The sequence below is a fragment of the Salvia splendens genome, chromosome 7, assembly GCF_004379255.2.
Source record: "Salvia splendens isolate huo1 chromosome 7, SspV2, whole genome shotgun sequence".
Taxonomy (NCBI): Eukaryota; Viridiplantae; Streptophyta; class Magnoliopsida; order Lamiales; family Lamiaceae; genus Salvia; species Salvia splendens.
The window spans coordinates 11,887,306-11,907,036 of record NC_056038.1 but is presented as its reverse complement, the minus strand read 5'-3'; the positions used below and the strand labels follow the sequence as shown (position 1 = coordinate 11,907,036).

The 19,731-nt window shown below is 39.5% G+C and overlaps 2 protein-coding genes across 2 annotated transcripts; both read right to left on the bottom strand.

The window, feature by feature from the left end:
- Positions 1–765: 765 nt before the first annotated feature.
- LOC121742627 (succinate dehydrogenase assembly factor 2, mitochondrial-like) lies at positions 766–11,174 on the bottom strand. The gene is made up of 5 exons (XM_042135824.1): positions 10,915–11,174; positions 10,716–10,817; positions 10,475–10,601; positions 1,284–1,352; positions 766–1,182 (listed from the first exon to the last, which is right to left on the bottom strand). Exons 1-5 carry the CDS (start codon positions 11,001–11,003, stop codon positions 1,036–1,038), a joined length of 534 nt encoding a protein of 177 aa, XP_041991758.1. The 5' UTR covers positions 11,004–11,174; the 3' UTR covers positions 766–1,035.
- Positions 11,175–13,863: 2,689 nt separating this feature from the next.
- LOC121740804 ((+)-neomenthol dehydrogenase-like) lies at positions 13,864–19,487 on the bottom strand. The gene is made up of 5 exons (XM_042133432.1): positions 19,213–19,487; positions 15,768–16,036; positions 15,329–15,587; positions 14,991–15,185; positions 13,864–14,737 (listed from the first exon to the last, which is right to left on the bottom strand). Exons 2-5 carry the CDS (start codon positions 15,857–15,859, stop codon positions 14,342–14,344), a joined length of 942 nt encoding a protein of 313 aa, XP_041989366.1. The 5' UTR covers positions 15,860–16,036; positions 19,213–19,487; the 3' UTR covers positions 13,864–14,341.
- Positions 19,488–19,731: the final 244 nt, after the last annotated feature.

Genomic DNA, 19,731 nt, shown 5'->3' with positions numbered 1-19,731 from the left:
GTTGATCGGTATCGTTGTGTCTAACGTATACCCCTTCCAACGTTCGTCAAATCTATTTTGTTAGATCTAAATGAGTTTTGTGTGCAGTTTCAGATCCGTTTGCTAAGTGGAGGGGCCATACTCCAACGAGGACAACATCTTGGGTAGGTGACTTTTTTTTGTGAGGTATGTCATTGTAACTCGTTTATCACACATTTCCCCTCTGTAGCGTTGATAAATATGTTACAAATGTCACTACTGTTTACCACTTAAATTGACGGGAGAGGTACCAGAGGGAATTACGAAGAAGTGATAGACATATTCGTCAAACGCCGTTGACTTTGCTTGCGTGTTGTCAACCAAATATGAATCACCAAACACCTAAAACTATTTCCTGCTTGGTGGGACTAGCCTGTTTTAATTAAGTCAACATTCATTTCTTACTTTTTCAAATAGGAAGAAGCGAACGAGCAAAGTCACTATAGATTTCAAACTATAGATTACAAACTAAAATGGAGTAGTTCGTTATTAGACAAAGCATAGTTCATTTTAAGATCATTTTAGTTCAGTCTTTCTACCATGAAGTAAAACGATCAAATAATGAAGTTCATATAAAATAAAGTAAAATAATCTAAAAATGAAATAAATCATTTGCTTGATTTGTTTTATCCACTATATTAGGAAAATGGATGACTAGAATTTAGTCTCAAGTTCGGTCTTTAAAATTAGTTTAATATTGAATACATATTTAGAATACATTAATCACAGAATAGAAATAAACCGATATACTTAAATCATACACTCTTCAATCATTATATTGACAGAAAGGATGGTGCGGCGGGATAATCCCACCCTTCGATTATTTAATTTTTTTTCATTCCCTATTTTATTTATAGGAGTATATAAGAAGAAAGACTCAAGTAGCTGCTAAGTCTAATAGTTCAATTCAATTTTTTTTCCTTATTCTTCTCAAATGAAATTTTATGTAATGAGATTTCCTCACACAATATATATAGAGTTTCTATCTGCTGCTCAAGACACCTTGAGCTTGTGAAGCTACTGGTTTCCAGAAATAGGGCCGTCTCGACCCTTCTTGAAGTCATCCCAGCCTCTCACCCAAGACTGACCAGGCGTAGCACGAGTTCCTGGTGCAGCATGATTTTCAAGATTGCTAGTCACCTTTTGCCACACAGCAATGAATATCTAACACAGATAACGAATTTGGTAAATGAACTATCTATTGGAAAGCATGAAGAAAAAAAAAAAGAAAAACAGTTAGCTCGGCCTAAACTTCCTCATCTTACAGGATTTACTTTCACTGCCTCAGGGGGTTCCTCCTGGCTGGTCAGCCACTTCCACAGATCGGGATTTTCCTGTAGAGGATAAAGAACAGATATGATTAAGCACAAAGAGAAGTGCTAGCTACCACAAGTAATCTTCACAAGGCCAAATGCGCACTTTTGAGCAAGTTGGGGCAAGTTTTCTAAAACATGAAACACATTTTTGTACCTTTCATAAGACCAAACAGTTACAAACATGGACAGATAAATCTACACCCCTGAAATGAAATCTATAGTGGCTTTCAGCCTTGGGAGACATTTCTTGGAACTTAACAAATTACAGATGGCATTCAGTTGATGGGGTTGTTAGCAGATGTTAAAAGGGGAGACATGGTCTTCGAATGACAAGCAAATCAATTGTCTATTCTTATATTCTCAGCAAGTCAGATGGGAAGAAGGTAGAAAGGAGGATGAGGTTCAAGCGAGCATCACTGTGACTTCTGACTACCATTGAAGGAGTCTTCTTCTCATGTCATAACGTGCAGCAAGAGAAGCTTTGGCTAGAGTTAGAGCAGTTATTGAGAAACTTTGCTGATATCTTTGAAGAGCCAAAATCTTTTCTACCTCAGAGACTACATGACCATAGGATCACCTTGATAGAATGAAGGATCTGAGCCAGTATATATACGGCCATATACGTATGCTGCCCCACAAAAAAATGCAATTGAAGGAATGATCAAAGAGATGCTAGAAGCTGGAGTGATCAGGCATAGCTATAGCCATTATGAATGTCCTACTGTGCTAGTTAAGATGATGAATCTGACCTAGAGGATGTGTGTGTGGATTACAGAGCCCTATTACTCATTGTTCAGGATAAAATATCCTATTTCTGTTATAGAAGATCTACTGGAAGAGGTGGGGGGTGCTACAAGGTTTTCAAAGATAGGTCTTAGATCTGGGTATTGGCAGGTGAGGATGGCCCCTGAAGATAAACCCAAAACCACTTTTAAATCTCATAAAAGTCATTATGAATTCATGGTGATTCCCTTTGTACTTACAAATGCCCCTGCAACCTTCCAGAATTTGATGAACTCCATATTCAGATCATTTTTGAGGAAATTCTTCTTTGATGACTTTCTATAATATATAGTGGTAGCAAGGCGAGAATATTCAACACCTCAAAATTTTCTCACAACTAATGAGGGATAATAAGCTTTTGGGCTAAGAAGTCAATTTGTAACCTTGGCAGCTGCTTATATAAGCCAAGAGATGGGCTGCAGAACGGCATTCATTTTCATGTTTATTTTGTGAGCTTAGATCATTGTGAAAGTCTGGAGATTATCCATTGAATGTATTGAGGGTTATCGTTCCTATTGTTTTCAATTATCGTTGTTATTAAGTTCTATCAATTTAGGTCCTATTTTTTGCTGCTGATTTTGTGTGAAAGAGTGATAGCGAGAGTATCGTATTGTATCATATCATAAATTCATAATCCATAATGAAAAGTGTAACTGAAAGAAATTTTGGAACATGATACTCAAGTAAATCACTGATGGGGTACGAACTAAACAAGCCCAACAGCAGTGACGGCCCATCAGCCCAAAGCCCAAGGAAGAGTATGAGTTCGGCATTACCAAAGAGTTCGGAGGAGTTCGGCATTACCAAAGAGTTCGGCCTCAGCCTACAGCTCGGTAAAAGCCAACCAATCAAGCTCTGCTCTCAGGTCGGCATCAAGCTCTACTCTCAGATCGGCAACCAAAGCAGTTCGGTCTCAGTATTCGACCGAACAAGGAGTTAGTGGACCCATGCAGGATTTCCACAACTTCCAACACACCCACTACCACGTGGCGTCAACTCAGGCCACGATCTTAGGCCATGACCTACACGACCTCCACGACCTAGAGTGATGATGTAAGCCACGATCTTAGTTCAATGTATAAATAGAACTTAGATCTGATAGAAAAGGGGAGAATCTCTCTAGAGAAATAATCATATAGCAAGTCTGTGTTGTAAGCTGTAATTCGCAGATCAAGCAATACAAACCTGCCCCCATTTCTCCCCGTGGACGTAGATTTACCTCAGTAAATCGAACCACGTAAAATTCTCTGTGTCGTAATTTATTTTTACGAGCATTTATCATCATCGAAAATTCGCCGACTCATCACTGGCGCCGTCTGTGGGAAACAGAGAACCAAATTTGTGATAAAGCGAATTTTTGACCATTTTTTCAACCCAAAAAATGCATACCAGATCGCAGAGTACCCGTATTCCTGCCCGTGAGAACCAGGAGGAAGCCAATCCATCCCATAGGTCGGGAAAACAGCCTAGGGATAAATCCACCACCAGTTCTCATGGTGGAGGAACAAGCCGCTCCAAAAGCCGTCACACCGAGTCTTCCCAGCAGCCCGATTTGAACGAGGCTGTCAAGCTGTTTTTGGCGGAAAAGCAGGAGGAATTCTTAACCTTCCTGCAAAAAAGCCAAAAGCAGCCGGGGACAAAAACGGCGGATTCTCCCTCTCCCTCCATACGAGACAGTCACTACCGCAGTAGTGTCATGTCTTCCAGAAGAAAGAATCCTCGGTACCGGAATCACAGGAGAACTCCATCTCCTCCATACCGAAGAAATGTCGGGTTCGCCATGTACGGAGTATTGAGGACTCCGTTCTCGGACGATATTACCCGAACTCCCCTTCCACAGAACTACCGAACTCCGTCGATAACCTATGACGGACTCGTGGATCCTCATGACTTCCTGGGACGCTATCAGTATAATATGGCGAACCAAGGTCTCAATGAGGTCCATATGTGCAAGCTGTTCCCCGAGCTGCTCATCGGGAACGCCAGAAGGTGGTTCGACAGCCTTCCTCAAGGCAGCATTAGATCCTACCGAGATCTGATGGATGCTTTCCACAGGAGGTTCTTTCAGAAAGCGGAAGCCCGAAATACTTCGGCTCAGCTGCTTTCTATACGTCAAGGTCGCGACGAAAAGATCAGCGACTTTCTGACGAGATTCCATAAGGAATGCCTACAGGTAGATAATCTCAATGATCTACTTGTCATTTCGGCATTCCAAAATGGAATCCTGCCCGGAGCTCTCTACAGAAAGCTCGTGGAGTGCGGTCCGCAAACAGCTCAAGAGATGTGGGACCTTGCGGACAAGTTTTCTCGTGCCGATGAGGCAGACCGTCGAAAACGGTCTTTAGACAGCTCATCTAGAGAAGACAAAAAGAAGCCCGGTCATAGCGATCAGAGGCATCCTCGCCGAACACCTTCTCCACTAAAGGAGAGATAGCGGTCATCCGAGGTGATCGAAAAAGAGCAAGTGTGTTCGCAGATTGCGCTTAAAAGTGCCGAGCAATCAGTTCGGCACCATCAAGCATAGCAATCACAGCAGCCGGAATCAGAGGCCGGCGAAATGACCGAAGTCACACCGGAGCCGAACTCGATGGTGTACGGCACTGAAGCCGTGATTCCGGTTGAGATCGGCATATCCAGTCCCCGAACTCAATTTCTCCTCAGAAATGAATGGTGACGGACTAAGAGCCGAACTACATCTGGCCGAAGAAAGAAGAGAATTGGCCTGCATAAAAGCAGCCAAGTACAAGGAGCAAGTAGCCCGGTATTATAACCAAAGGGTGAAAAAGCTGCAATTTCAAGTGGGAGATCTCATCTTGAGAAACAACGAAGTAAGCCGAGCAGAAAAGCTGGGCGAACTCGAACCCACATGGGAAGTTCCATATCGGGTGTCAGAAGTCCTCGGCAAAGGGTCTTACAAATTGACTCACGTGTCAAGAGCACAAGTACCCCGAACATGGTACGTTTCCAACCTCAAAAAGTTCCATTTGTAAGAGAGTCCGGTCAATGTGCTTTCTTTGGTTTGCTTGGTTTTTGTTCGTCTCTATGTGCTTTTTATTTGTCTATATGCCTTGTCTATGTGCGTGTCGTCTCTTACAAATGTTACTGAGGTATCTTGTTCTTCGAAGGCTGATCCCCTTCTTAGAACATATACAAGCTAAACGATTGTGAGTCAAAGCTTCTACAGAAGATACAAGACCACAATTCAGCTTAAACAAGCAGTTCGTCCGAAACGAGCTGCAACAAGCCAACGATTGTGCGTCAAAGCTTCTAAAGAGGATACAAGACCACAATTCAGCTTAAACAAGCAGTTCGTCTGAAACGAGCTGCAACAAGCCCACGATTGTGAGTCAAAGCTTCTACAGAAGATACAAGACCACAATTCAGCTTAAACAAGCAGTTCGTCCGAAACGAGCTGCAACAAGCCAACGATTGTGCGTCAAAGCTTCTAAAGAGGATACAAGACCACAATTCTGCTTAAGAATCAAGCACTTCGTCTGAAACGAACTGCAACAAAAGTCCGATTCTCGCGATAAAACTTGCCTGAATTAGGACAAGGGAAAGTCCAATCCACGCGATAAAACTCGCCGAATTAGGACGACCAAGTTCGGTCAAAGCAGTTTACCTCATAAGACCGAGGACGACCATGTCTAGTCAAAGAGGTTTACTGCATAAGACCACTTCGGTTAACTGGGAAAGTCCGATCCACGCGATAAAACTCGCCGAATTAGGACAAGGGAAAGTTCGATCCCGGCGACAAAAATCGCCAAATTAGAACACAGACCAAAGACGAGTCCGGTCAAAGATGTTTATTTCATCAGACCAAAGACGAGTCCGGTCAAAGATGTTTATTTCATCAGACCAAAGACGAGTCCGGTCAAAGATGTTTATTTCATCAGACCAAAGACGAGTCCGGTCAAAGATGTTTATTTCATCAGACCAAAGACGAGTCCGGTCAAAGATGTTTATTTCATCAGACCAAAGACGAGTCCGGTCAAAGATGTTTATTTCATCAGACCAAAGACGAGTCCGGTCAAAGATGTTTATTTCATCAGACCAAAGACGAGTCCGGTCAAAGATGTTTATTTCATCAGACCAAAGACGAGTCCGGTCAAAGATGTTTATTTCATCAGACCAAAGACGAGTCCGGTCAAAGATGTTTATTTCATCAGACCAAAGACGAGTCCGGTCAAAGATGTTTATTTCATCAGACCAAAGACAAGTCCGGTCAAAGAAGTTTACTTCATAAGACCGAGGACAAGTACGATGAAATTTTTTCGCTAAGCTGTAAATACACAGTGTTAGAAGCGAAAACAAAAACAAAATTTCATTTTCAAATCTTGTTCGGCACACAACTCCGCTACCCTACAAAATGGCGTTACGCTATTACAAAGGACTATTCTACTGTCCAGGGTTGCTGAAGTTAAGCCACCTATCTGCAAAATCCTCTGGAAGCCGATTTCGGTTGTTCCGAGCAGATGAAGAATAAGCAGGTCGACGAGATGCTATCCTCGACCCAACGCCTCTTCCCCGAGCTCGAGAAGTCCTAACACCTCGGCGATGAAGAGTCTCTGCAATAAGCATCTGCTGATCTTGCTCGCTCATAGTCACAACTCCTCGGCGAATTTCAGTCCGTCCCTGTCTTGACGATTCCGGTTGCTCCTGAGCCCGTTCTCGTCTTGACGTTTCCGGCTGTTCCGGAGTTCGTTGTTGGCTGGGAGTAGGATTTTGAACAAGGGAACCAGAGGTTTGATCTGGAGTGCGAGCATCTGTTGGCGCGATATGCCGAAGGAATCTTTCTATGGAGGGGCGCCGAGAAAGAACAATGTTGTACCGAGAAGCCCAGCGCCGCAATGATGTCACGACTTGTTGGCAAGCCGAGCTCTCCAGCGCATTGTTCCTCCGGAGTACATTATATTCCTCCCACAGTTCGTCAACTCGACTCTGAGCATCTGATATGGTCATTCCCCCGCGCACACGGATGTAATCCTCGTACGCAGTCCTCTCAGCAATGGTCGTATTCAGCTCGGCCTCCAGATCATTCTTATCGGACTCTAAGTCCTTATTATCGGCCTCCAGCTTCACTAAACGAGCCAGAAGCTCGTCATTCTTCGTCTGATCGGCTATAGCTCTTTTCTCAGCTTCGTCTAAAGCCGAAGAGTACAGCCGTTTCCAGTGAAGTATCTCCAGCTCCTTGAGAGTTAAGAATACAAAGCAGCTACGTCAGTTCGGCATTTCAGCTTACCGAGCAGGTAGTAAACCACAACAGGAGTAAGAGAGTACGAAAGGCTAAACGAAGACACAAGAGCAGAAAGAAGAATTTTTTCATTCATAAGAAAAAAAAAATTTTTCTATACAAGGAGGGCTTCAAGGCCATTTTACATAAAGGAAGAAACTAAACTAAGAGAAGGGAGACGAAATCATACTTCGCTAGCTTCGTCTCCGCCTTCTCGGTGAGGTTCAGCTTCCTTCTCCTTATCTGCTTCAGCTTCAGCCTCTGCCTCCTTGCTCTCCCCAGCCTGCTCGGCGCCACCGTAGCCGATCTGCTGCGCCTCCTGATCGGCTTCCTTCTCCGGATGCCCGGCTCGCTCGACTTCGGCCTCCCGCTCCAGCGGCTCGGCCTCACCCTCTCCGTTGTAAGTCGAAGCGGGTGAAACGGGTCCCACGGAGGCAAAGATAGCCTCCAGGTTCTCGTCCCGATCAGCTCGACAACTCCGGACTCGGTCTGCAGAAAGCAGGACCGAAGATGAAGCGAGCTCCTCAAGGAGCGGCAGATTCTGAAGCCGAGCTGCTATCTCTCGGCTGTACAGAGGCAGTACGACATCGGCCCCCTGCTCGCCCTTATCGGCAATTAGCCTTACCAGACTACCGACAAAAGCCGAGAACTGGCTACTCAAAAGAGTTTCTCCGTGTAAACACGGAGAGCCTCCCCCTGGGCAACCACGGCGGCAGCATCACTCCGTTTCGTCTGCTCTCGCTGGATGACGAGCTGGTTTTTGGCAAACTGAGCTTCATCCTGGGCCGAAATCCTAGCAGCTCTGGCTTTCTCAAAGTTTGCCTCGGCCTGCTCGGCCCGGTGACAAGCAGCCGCCAATTTCCTCTGCATCTCAGCATAGTCGTTGGACGCTTTGGAGAGTTCGACGGCGACGAGCTTGGAGAGCATATCGTTCCTCTGAAAATGGACAAGGAAAAAAGTCAACAGAGGGCACCAAAAATACAGGACAGAAGCCAAGCCAAAGAATCAAGAAGACAATTCACCTCGGCGAAGTCCGTGGGCCATAAAAATGGCTCACAGATATGCTCCGAAGGAGGCGCCAAGACCACATCTTTCTCTGGCGCTCTCGGGGGCTTCTGGGTCCTCCCCTTCCTACTTGCCGAAGTCGACTCCGGCTTCTTTGGACCCGAAGAGGTCTTTTGCCTCTTCGGATTCTTCTCGGCATCAGGCGCCGAGCTGGTAGCCTTCTCTTTCTCCGGCTCCTCAAGCTCGGAGGACTTTCGGATAGCCTTATTCAGCATGAACACTGCCAAAAAGCAAGAAAACAAGGTTAGTTTTCTTCGTTAAAGCAGTAGAGCATAAAGATAAAGAGAAATCCTCACCCTCGGCCTCTTCGTCCGAAGACGAGATATTGAACACGAGGTCGCCCTTGACGAGCTCAGTTTCCGAATACTGTTTCCTAATCATAGGAATCTTATTGAGCTCGCCCTCGAGCTCGGCCAACGGTTCTAACCGAGGATGGGGAATCACGGACTTCGGCCTTCTCCAAGGAAAGCCCGGAGCCGAAGTCCTATTATAAAAAAAGAAACGGTTTTGCCATTTCGGCCACTTGGTTCGGCAGAAGGCCCTAAAAGGCTGTAAGGGGATCAAGTAGAACCAAGATCCCTTCCTTTTAAACTGGAAAAAATTAAGGATTGCCCTCAGAGACAGATCCTTATCTAGCCTACGCAGTTCGGCAGCAAAAGCCGATAAGTGCCTCCAAGAGTTCGGAGTCACCTGACCTAAAGGGAGTTGAAAAAAATCAAGAAGCTCTACAAAAGGTGGGGGAAGAGGAAAACGAAGCCCGCATTCTAAGCAGGCTTCGTAAACGGTGGCATAACCCTCCGGCGGGTCGTTAGCCCTATGATCATCGTCGGGAACCACCGCCTTCCCCCCAGGTAAAAAATATTTCTCGTGAAGGGATATCACAGTATCCTTACTCAAGATACTGTGAAAATACTCTACGGTCTTCTCCCCGGATTCTTTCCGGCTAGAAGACCCCTTATCCCCTTTCCTACCGCTACCCGACACCGAAGAAGAAGAAGAAGACATTTTTCTTACTTTTTGAAAGTGAAGAAAGTCTGAAGAAGCTCTTGAAAGCGGAAGAAAATTTCTCGAGAAAGAGAGAGTATAGAAGACGCAACAGCAAAGGTGTTCAAATGAGGAAGAAAGAGCATATTTATCAGATTCGGCGAAGATTTCAAAATCGTCGCACCGTTTCGAATCCCACCTTTTCAGGATTCAACGGCCGGATTTTACTGTCGCATTTAATGCAGTCACATGCAAGGCACGTCCCCTGACGTCAGCCTCCCCCGTACCTTTATCCAGAATGCCGAAGTGACTCGCTTCGCCGAAGTGATTCACTTCGTCTTTCGGGGGGGGGTAGTGATGGGGTACGAACTAAACAAGCCCAACAGCAGTGACGGCCCATCAGCCCAAAGCCCAAGGAAGAGTATGAGTTCGGCATTACCAAAGAGTTCGGAGGAGTTCGGCATTACCAAAGAGTTCGGCCTCAGCCTACAGCTCGGTAAAAGCCAACCAATCAAGCTCTGCTCTCAGGTCGGCATCAAGCTCTACTCTCAGATCGGCAACCAAAGCAGTTCGGTCTCAGTATTCGACCGAACAAGGAGTTAGTGGACCCATGCAGGATTTCCACAACTTCCAACACACCCACTACCACGTGGCGTCAACTCAGGCCACGATCTTAGGCCATGACCTACACGACCTCCACGACCTAGAGTGATGATGTAAGCCACGATCTTAGTTCAATGTATAAATAGAACTTAGATCTGATAGAAAAGGGGAGAATCTCTCTAGAGAAATAATCATATAGCAAGTCTGTGTTGTAAGCTGTAATTCGCAGATCAAGCAATACAAACCTGCCCCCATTTCTCCCCGTGGACGTAGATTTACCTCAGTAAATCGAACCACGTAAAATTCTCTGTGTCGTAATTTATTTTTACGAGCATTTATCATCATCGAAAATTCGCCGACTCATCAATCACATTAGGGGAAATCTCAGAATATAGCAGGCTAACATTTTCCTTTATGATCAGAGCTGCAACAAATCAAGAAAGTAAGTAAAGTAGAGAATCAACTGGTTAACCAGGTCAAGGAGATGAACTAGGGATTTAATTCCATTTTCATCAAGAGAATGAATGTGAGCTTCCACCCATTTCCCCAGAATCAAGTCCAGCTCAAGGTACCCCCTTTGTTTACTCCTATACAGCAACCTAAACATATATGCAGAAAATTACTTCACAAAGAAAAAGACAAAAAAAACTAAAGTTGAAGAAAAGAAGAGAAGTTGGAATATGATCGCAAGCGAAAAACAAAAATGAAGAAACCTGTTAAACAAGCGCCTTTTGCTTTCTTCATCGGAAAGATCGATATTAAGGGAATTGGCGCTTCCATCTGAGTAGAAACGGGCGAAGGAACCCAAAATAGGCCTAAAAGCATTCCAAAAGTGAAATAATTAAAAAAAATATAAAAAATCAAAGAAAAGAGTTGAATAATAAGAAGAAGATGAAAGGAAATTGCAGTTACCTGTGAAGAGTTTGGGGGTTGGGGAGCCGCGAATTGGAGGTGAGGATGCGAGGGATGGTGGAGGACAGGGCTCTTCTCAAACTCCCCATTATCGGTCACTGAAATCTATGAAGCTTCTCTACTCTCTTTATGCAAAATTAAAACTCTTCGACGTATGAGGCTTGCTGCCCTCTAATCGATTGGGCTCATATAGAATTGATGGGCTGGTCCGATGAATTAGCCATTGATTATTTGTCATTTAACCACCATAACTATTTTTTGATTGATACTTCTATCATAATTTTGATTATGAGTGAACTTAAAATATGGTAACTGATGAAGCTGAAAAAAAAAATAGTACCTAATCTTTGCGTTTTGCATAAAAATGGTCTCTGATTTTTTTTATATCGTTTTTGGTATCTCGTCACTAAAATATCCCTTGATGAATTTCTGAATGACCTCCAAGTCCCATGAGAGTAATTTTGGAAGTATTATTGTTGGTGCAGAGATGTCTCTTTTCTATATATTGGATTTTAGCACCAAGTCAAATTAGCACTTTCTCTCTCTATTTCTCGATCCTAAATTGTACTCCCGCCCCTTCCTTCTTTCTTAGCAATATATTCTAGATTTGCAAGATAGAGTTTTGCATCATGTGCCAACAGTGTAATTTTAGATGCTTGATCTACAAGTTAAAGGCCGGAGAAATGACCATGGCATGTTGCATCGGTGTTCGTCTCTCACCTCTACACTCCGTTCACCATTCCATCTCGTGCAATGGATTCCGGTGATGGGAGTGGCTTCCACGGCCACGGTAACTCCTCAATCAATTGATTTTGCAATTTGCGCGAAGATTAGAGGCTATGGTTTAGATTAAGAATTGTCGAGTTTATTTATTTTTATTTTTATGTCAATTTTGAGACAGTGGGTTAAGGTCTTCAATTTTGAAATTGTACTTGTTAATAAAATTATTTAATTATGGTCGATAATTAATAATTATTTAATATTATAACTTAATTATGATTATAACTATCTGCTCCAAATGTAATTCGTCTAATAATTTATAAAATATGGCTTGACTTCATTAATATGTTCATTACTTAATTAGTTAATTATATTACTAATATAATGTAATTCGTGGATGAATTGGATGGTTGTTAGTTGGATTCAATGACTTGAATGGTTGTTAGAAGTTAGAATTGAATTGAATTATGTCATACAAAAAATATCGAATGGACATACCTACACTCTATTATAATATCATTTGTAATGCAAAAGAACAAATATCTTATACAGATACTTACTATAAATATCATTTTCGATACCCATATGTGCAAATACCAAATTTAGTACATTGTCTTGAATATTGCATTATTGTAATATCTAGGGGTGTGTAGGTATAGTATACCTTACCGAAACCATCATGCCGTATACTTTACCGAAAATTCGATATGAGAAAAAATCATACCTTTACCTTACCAAAATTTTCGGTATATCGAACTTCGGTATACCTTATTTTCGGTATGACAAATTTCAATATCGATATCATACCTTATTTTCAGTATGTCATATCTAAATTCGGTATATCGTACTTTTGCAGTATACCAGAGTTTTACGGTATATCGGACTACAATACGACATACCAAAATATCATTATTTTGTAAATAATTCTAAATACAAACACAAATGAAAATAAAATTTCAAAAATACTTAGAAAACATGAAATTTTATCAAACTCAAACATATTCAATAAAAAACTGCAACAATTAAACTCCACGCAATCACATAACGTTCAACGATATTTGTTTGGAACTAATTTAACTAAAATCTTATATTTGTTTGAAACTAATTGATTCAACGATATCAAGTTTTCCTAATTGAGTATATTTGATTTTATATTTACATGATTACCCGACAACTATAATGAGGCAAGATTTGATTTCTACGTGTAAATATTTATTTGTTTGGTAAAAGTATGAATTTACTTGATATAATTTTGCATATATTGATATCGGTATATACCGAAAATTACAGTATATACCGTATTTTCGGTATACCCTGACATACCTCGGTATATGAAATTCATACCGTTACCTTACTGAAATAAATAGGTAAGGTATCGAAATAAATCGGTAAGAGATGAAGAAAACCGTCAACACCATCCTCTTCATCGAAGCAGGCCAGAAAATTGTGGTGAATTTATTCTTTTGATTGTGGCGCAGCTTTTAATTGTGATAAAATTAAGGATTGGGGAAGAAGAAAGCATGGAAAGAGGAGCGAATTTTGCAGATTTAGAGGAGGAGCGGTGAATTTCTGCATCCCTATCGAAATCGATTTTGATAGTTTTGAAGGAGAGATGCGTTAAATTGATTTTACAGAAAATTAAGAAAACAAAAGGAGAGATAACGTGGAGAGAGGCGCTCACACTAATCGCTCAGCAGAACAAAATAAATAAGTACAATAAAAAAAAACCTAACATCAACTATTCATACCTGACACAACCTGCAGCTCTACAAAAGTATACTTACTACTTAGTTCATTTCCAGAATTGCCCTCAACTGCTAAAATTACCTAGAAGAGGCATTTTTGGAATGAAAATTATCACCACATATAAAAAAATGTGATTTTTAGGTACCAGAAATGATATAAAAAAATATGAGAACATTTTTGTGCAACATGCAAAGTTCCAAGTACCGTTTTGAAGTATACAATTGATTGGAATTTTGTTGTGCAATTGTCTTTGTCGTTGTTGCATAAATATTCAGGGTCACATGTCAACATTTACCGTTGTCTACGGAGAAACGAGAAAGGATGAACGATTGTTCTTTAAAAGATATGACAAAGTATGGGATAAAGGGATTCAGAGGGAAGAACGACTTTGGATTATGGTGACGAAACGAAGGTAAATCTCACGCAACATGGATTATCCGAGTTATTACATACAGTAGATGTAATATGTATTAGAATATTGTGTAAATGAATAGATAAGCTGTTGTAAAAGCAAATCATAATCATCTTGTCATGTGGAACACATCTGCTGAAGTTACTGAAGCAAGCAGTATAGGCCCAACTCACCAAAATAAAACCTCAATAAATTTGTTTTGACAAATTTCAAATTTGAGCCTATCAAAATGCAAAACAAAATATTAGTATCAAAAACAAAACAAAAAATGACCTGCTTCCCTTGTTGTAATTGACTGTTGTTCCTGCATCAAAATCAGAAAACAAAAGCTACCAGTTCTAAGTCTACTGATGCAAAGGAATCTTGATTTCAATAGTAAGAGGAGCAGAAAAGAAGCAGATAAACGATGTTGCTCTTGCTTCTTCTCCCAACTCTTACCATAATCAAACCAGCCAGCAAAATTCCACTCCTATGTTGCCTGTTTCCCTGAATACTAAACTTGGAAACTGGTGCAACAGAAATGTGGTCCACAGAACACCATCTTGTGCCTCAGAAATTGATCTCACGCCTCTCGGAGAAGAACTTGCCAGTCACAAACTGATCGGGAAGCAAGGCGAGCCACACTGCAGTGTCAGCCCCTTCCTCAATGCTAATGTGTCCGGCCCAACTGGTCATAGCGGTCCTCACCCACCCGGGGCAGTAGCAATTGATGTATATCTTTTTGCCTTCTGGACGACTAGCAAACTCCCTCGCCATCAGCCTCGTGTAAGTGTTAACCGCCAGTTTGGACAAGGAATAGTCTGTGAATACTTGAGGCCAGCCACCTTCTTTCCAAGTCCCATCCTCTGCTTGTTTCAAGAAGGTACTCATCACTTCATCAATCAATTCCTCAGATAGCAACTCATCATTTTCTAGCTTTTTTCTTATTTCAGCATTTTCAATTCTCTGCACAATACAAACAAAGTCCATTAATATCAAAAGGGGAGGACACATTCAAAAGAAGGAAGGCCATTTCAGAAATTCAGAATCACACAATGTCTTCGTTCGACCCCTGAAGAATGCACAAGTACTTTGGTGTTTCTGTTGGTCGAAAATTCGAATACTTTCTATAAACGTAGGGATAATATTCAACACCATGAAAATTAGTAACAAGCATGAATATGTGTATAGAGGCTCAGAAGCTTAGGATGCCGCTTACATTTCTCCGGCCACTCAATCTTCCCAATTTGGAACTGACATTAACAATCCGAGCACCAGGTTCCGAAGGCCTCATAAGAGGAACCATTGCTTTAATCATATTTTTGGTCCCATAATAGTTGGTCTGAATAACTTGTTCAGCATTTTCCACATAGTTATCTGATCCAGCATTGTAATTCACTCCAGCATTGTTTATCTACGAATTCTCACACCATCAATGAAAAAAAAAATTAATCAGAAACAATAATGCTCTTTGACATTTCAGTGCTTGATATCATTTCATCATCTAAACATCCCAATCTAACAATGGTAGACAGTTAAGGGAGAGAGGCACAATACCAATACATCTACACCGCCATATTCTTCCTTGATCCATTGAACAAAGGATTCAATTGATGGAGGGTCTATGATGTCCAGTTGGTGAAACACCACATTCAAACCTCCTTCCTGCAACACCTTTGCTGCTTCTTGTCCAACACCCGTCTCGCGTGATGTGAGAATGACTGTGATCCCGTGCAACGCGAGCTGGTGCGCGATCTCAAACCCGATCCCCCTATTCGCACCCGTCACCACAGCTATAGTTTCGGAGGTCCACCATCTGCAGAAACAATGCAACACACAAATTTTGATCAATACTTCTCTACATAGATGTAATTATAGAGAATTGAAAGGGAAAGCAACAAAAGTATCTGATTCAGGCCCTAATTGGGGATGTGAGTTCATGTGGCATTAAATTGAACAAAAAATTGGGAATGTGATGAGTGTGAATTTGGAATACCTTTGATGGTCGGAGTAAGGGATGGTACGGAGGAGAGAGATCTCTTGGCGCCTCTTTTCCTTTTTCTCTTTTGCCTTTTCTTTCTTATCCATAATAACTACTGGAGATCGATTCTCGTTTTCTGATTTTTTTCTTCTTTGAGTTATGTGTGTAGAGAGAGAAATGGAGAAAAATATGGTATTTGTGTTGTTTTCCGGGAAAAATGGAGGGAGGAGCCAAACTCGGGTCTCATCATGTTTGAACACTCCATGCCACGTGGCAACCCATTTCTAATATAATAAACACTAAATTTATAAACTGATTATTGGATTATAATCTTCTTTTTATATGAACTGTTCAAATGTTTTTAATTTCATTATCTTTCTATTCACTGTCCATAGATCCTATGATATTTATCTTATATTTCATCTTCTATCTATTTTATAATTTTCTCAGATAGGTACTCTCTCTGTCCAGCAATGCAATACGAATCACATTTGATGTGGGCACTTGTTTTAAAAAATATAAAGAAGTGAGTTGGAAAAGTTAGTCAAATATTATCACTATTTTTTTATATTATTTTTATAATAGAACGTGAGTAAAGTGAGATAGTGGAATATGAAACTAGGCGTGTACAAAACGAACCGGCCCGACGGTTAACCACCGGTTCGGGCCAGTTCATGAACCGGAACAGGGACCGGAACCGGCGGTTTGAACCGTCCGGCGGGTTGCCGGTTCCAACGGGCCGGTTCAGGGTCGAAGGATGCGTGAACCGTGAACCGGCGGTTTACCGGTTTGAACCGGCGGTTCAACGGTTCAAACCGCCGGTTCAGGGTCGGCGAAATCGTGAACCGTGAACCGGCGGTTCGTCGGTTTGAACCGCCGGTTCAACCGATTTTTTTTTAAAAATATTATTTATAAAATTTGATTTTTATATTTAAAATCAATTTTTACAAACAAATGAATACAAGATATTCGTAATAGCCCATATATATTTGATGGGTTTGCGAATTTATGAAACCATTCTTGGTTGTTTCTTTTTTATAGAGACATCCTTGAATGTTTTATGTTCCACTTTCGATGTGGGACAAAATATGTTGAAGTATTTTCTTTTATAACTACATGTTTAGAGCATTCATTTATCTTTTTCCAATGTGGGATACAAAACTTTCTTTTGTCTCTACTTTTATTTATGTTTTGTATGATATATATAAACAAAATTATTATTCAAATATATTCTTGATTGATAAAAATAAAGAATTATTGAGAAATATGATTTGTATATAGAAAATATTTATTTGTATAATAATTATTGTTAGGTTTATACAATTTGTATAAGAATTATTCTTTCAATGTGTATAATATTATTTATTAGTTAACATATACATAAATTTATAAACATAATCAAATCATTAATGATAAATAAAATATTAAGTAGTGTTTATTAATTTTTGTAAAGAAAATATATTCATTATAAGTTGAAATACACTCTCTATAATTCAATACACTATAATTCAAGTAGTGTTTTCCCTATAATTCAATACACTCTCTTCCAATTTAAATGGTCAAGTCCAATATTAAGTATTGATATTTTAAAAATCAAAAGGTTTAACTTTAAGTAGTGTTTATTAATTTTTGTAAATAAAATATATTCATTATAAGTTGTAATTTTTAGTCTTATTCAAATTTATTATCAATAAAATTGTAATTTTCACCTTATTGTTTGAAATTTGTTTAAGCACATTTTATACATAATAAAGACTAAAAAGACAAAAAAAAATACTCCATACTTAAAGTTGGATTTGATTTTTAAAACGCCAATACTTGGATGAGAGTATATTGGATTTTATTCAATTAAGAAGATAGTATATTGAATTATTCTCTTTTATAGTTACACATTTTGGATGTGTTACTCTTTATTTCAATGTGGGATAAAAGTCTTTATTTATAAGTATATTATAGATCATCCATCATTCTTCGTCTATATTAATACTCTATCTTCTATTATTATAATTTAACAACAAATATTATTACATAAACTATTATTCATTAGTTCTTTATCATTAATGATTTGCTTAGGTTTATAAATTTATGTATATGTTAACTAATAAATAATATTATACACATTGAAAGAATAATTCATATACAAATTGTATAAACCTAACAATAATTATTATACAAATAAATATTTTCTATATACAAATCATATTTCTCAATAATTCTTTATTTTTATCAATCAAGAATATATTTGAATAATAATTTTGTTTATATATATTATACAAAACATGAAGAAGAGTAGAAGATAAAAGAAAGTTTTGTATCCTACATTGGAAAAAGATGAATGAATGCTCTAAACATGTAGTTATAAAAGAAAATACTTCAACATATTTTTTCCCACATCGAAAGTGAAACATAAAACATTCAAAGATGTCTCTATAACCAAGAATAATTTTGTCCCACGTCGAAAGTAAAACATAAAACATTCAATGATGTCTCTATAAAAGAGAAACAACCAAGAATGATTTTGTCCCACATCGAAAGTGAAACATAAAACAATCAAGGATGTCTCTATAAAAGAGAAACAACCAAGAATGATTTTGTCTCACATCGAAAGTGAAACATAAAACATTCAAGGATGTCTCTATTAAAGAGAAACAACCAAGAATGGTTTTATAAATTCACAAGCCCATCAAATATCTATGGGCTATTATGAATTTCTTGTATTCATTTATTTGTAAAAATTGTTTTTAAGTATAAAAATCAATTTTTATAAATAAAAAGTATTTTTTTTTAAATTTTCGGTTGAACCGCAGGTTCAAACCAGCGGTTTTTTGAACCGGAACCGCCGGGACCTTTGGCGGGCCGGTTCCGGTTCATGCATATGATGAACTGTGAACCGCCAGTTCGGAACCGTTGTGCATGCCTATATGAAACTTACGTAAAAGTGAAATGTGACTCCTATTATGAGACGAACCAAAATATCAAAATATGACTCTTGTTTTGAGACAGATGGAGTACTATTTTAGATATATAATGAACATTACATAGGAACTTTATCCCATATTTCTAACATTTTCACTAGTGAAAATGTGATTAATATAATCAAGATTTGTAAATAAATGGGATAGATTTTCAATTTGTGGAATTGGAATAAATAATTCCAATAATTGGAGTCACCCATCCCTACACAAAAATTATGAATTTATTAAATTTCTTAAATTTGAACCATCATGTAATAATTGGCAAAATAAAGATACGGAGTCTCGATTGATAATTATATATCCAATAGAAGGAGATGATAAGTCACTGTGCAAGTGCAGGAAAAGATAAAATGAGGGTAATTAATCCAACTCAAACATACATTAATTCAACAAACATATCCCAATAAATTGGGATAGCACAAACTAAACAAAGTAGGGAAACAAACTAAGAGCAAAATAGAAAAAGCCTGGAAGAAAGGCATCACCTTCCCTTTGCCTCTATTGACTTGCCTTCAGAAAGAGAAAGAAGAGTGTAATTGTGTGAGATTCATAACACATATACACTCATCACTCTCAATTGTCACCATCTAATTTCTTCTTCTTCTTCTTCTTCCTCCTCATGTTGTGTTTCTTGATATGGTTTTGTTGTTGTGGGAAATCCTAGTCTGTGTGTGGATATATATAAATAACTTTGTGGTTGTAATCACAAGAATCATATTAGATCCTTTCTTATTTCTATCAATTATATGTTAATCCACATCTCAGCACTTAAATAATGCACAATGATTATTTTTAGTTTGATTAATTGGTTAATGGTGTCATGGTCCCCTACCCCTATCCCCTTTCTCTGGTTAGTCAATATTAATATATACCACGTCGCACTTATCCACTACTACACCAATACTTTTTTGTTCATTGATTTAAGAGATGGGTCTCATTCCTTCATGTGGAATAAAGTTAAGAAAAGCTATTTTGATTTATCGACTATCGAGGGAATAAAGGGA

Bases quoted from the DNA above. Each gene is read 5' to 3' on its own strand.
- LOC121742627 (XM_042135824.1), bottom strand. From the start codon at position 11,003: ATGGGGAGTTTGAGAAGAGCCCTGTCCTCCACCATCCCTCGCATCCTC. The intron at 10,602-10,715 runs GTTTCTTCATTT...ATATATGTTTAG, and splicing joins AAAAGGCGCTTGTTTAACAG to GTTGCTGTATAGGAGTAAAC. The intron at 1,353-10,474 runs GTTAACCAGTTG...TATCCTCTACAG, and splicing joins TAGTTCATCTCCTTGACCTG to GAAAATCCCGATCTGTGGAA.
- LOC121740804 (XM_042133432.1), bottom strand. From the start codon at position 15,859: ATGGATAAGAAAGAAAAGGCAAAAGAGAAAAAGGAAAAGAGGCGCCAA. The intron at 15,588-15,767 runs GTATTCCAAATT...TTGTTTCTGCAG, and splicing joins CCTTACTCCGACCATCAAAG to ATGGTGGACCTCCGAAACTA. The intron at 14,738-14,990 runs GTAAGCGGCATC...TGTATTGTGCAG, and splicing joins GATTGAGTGGCCGGAGAAAT to AGAATTGAAAATGCTGAAAT.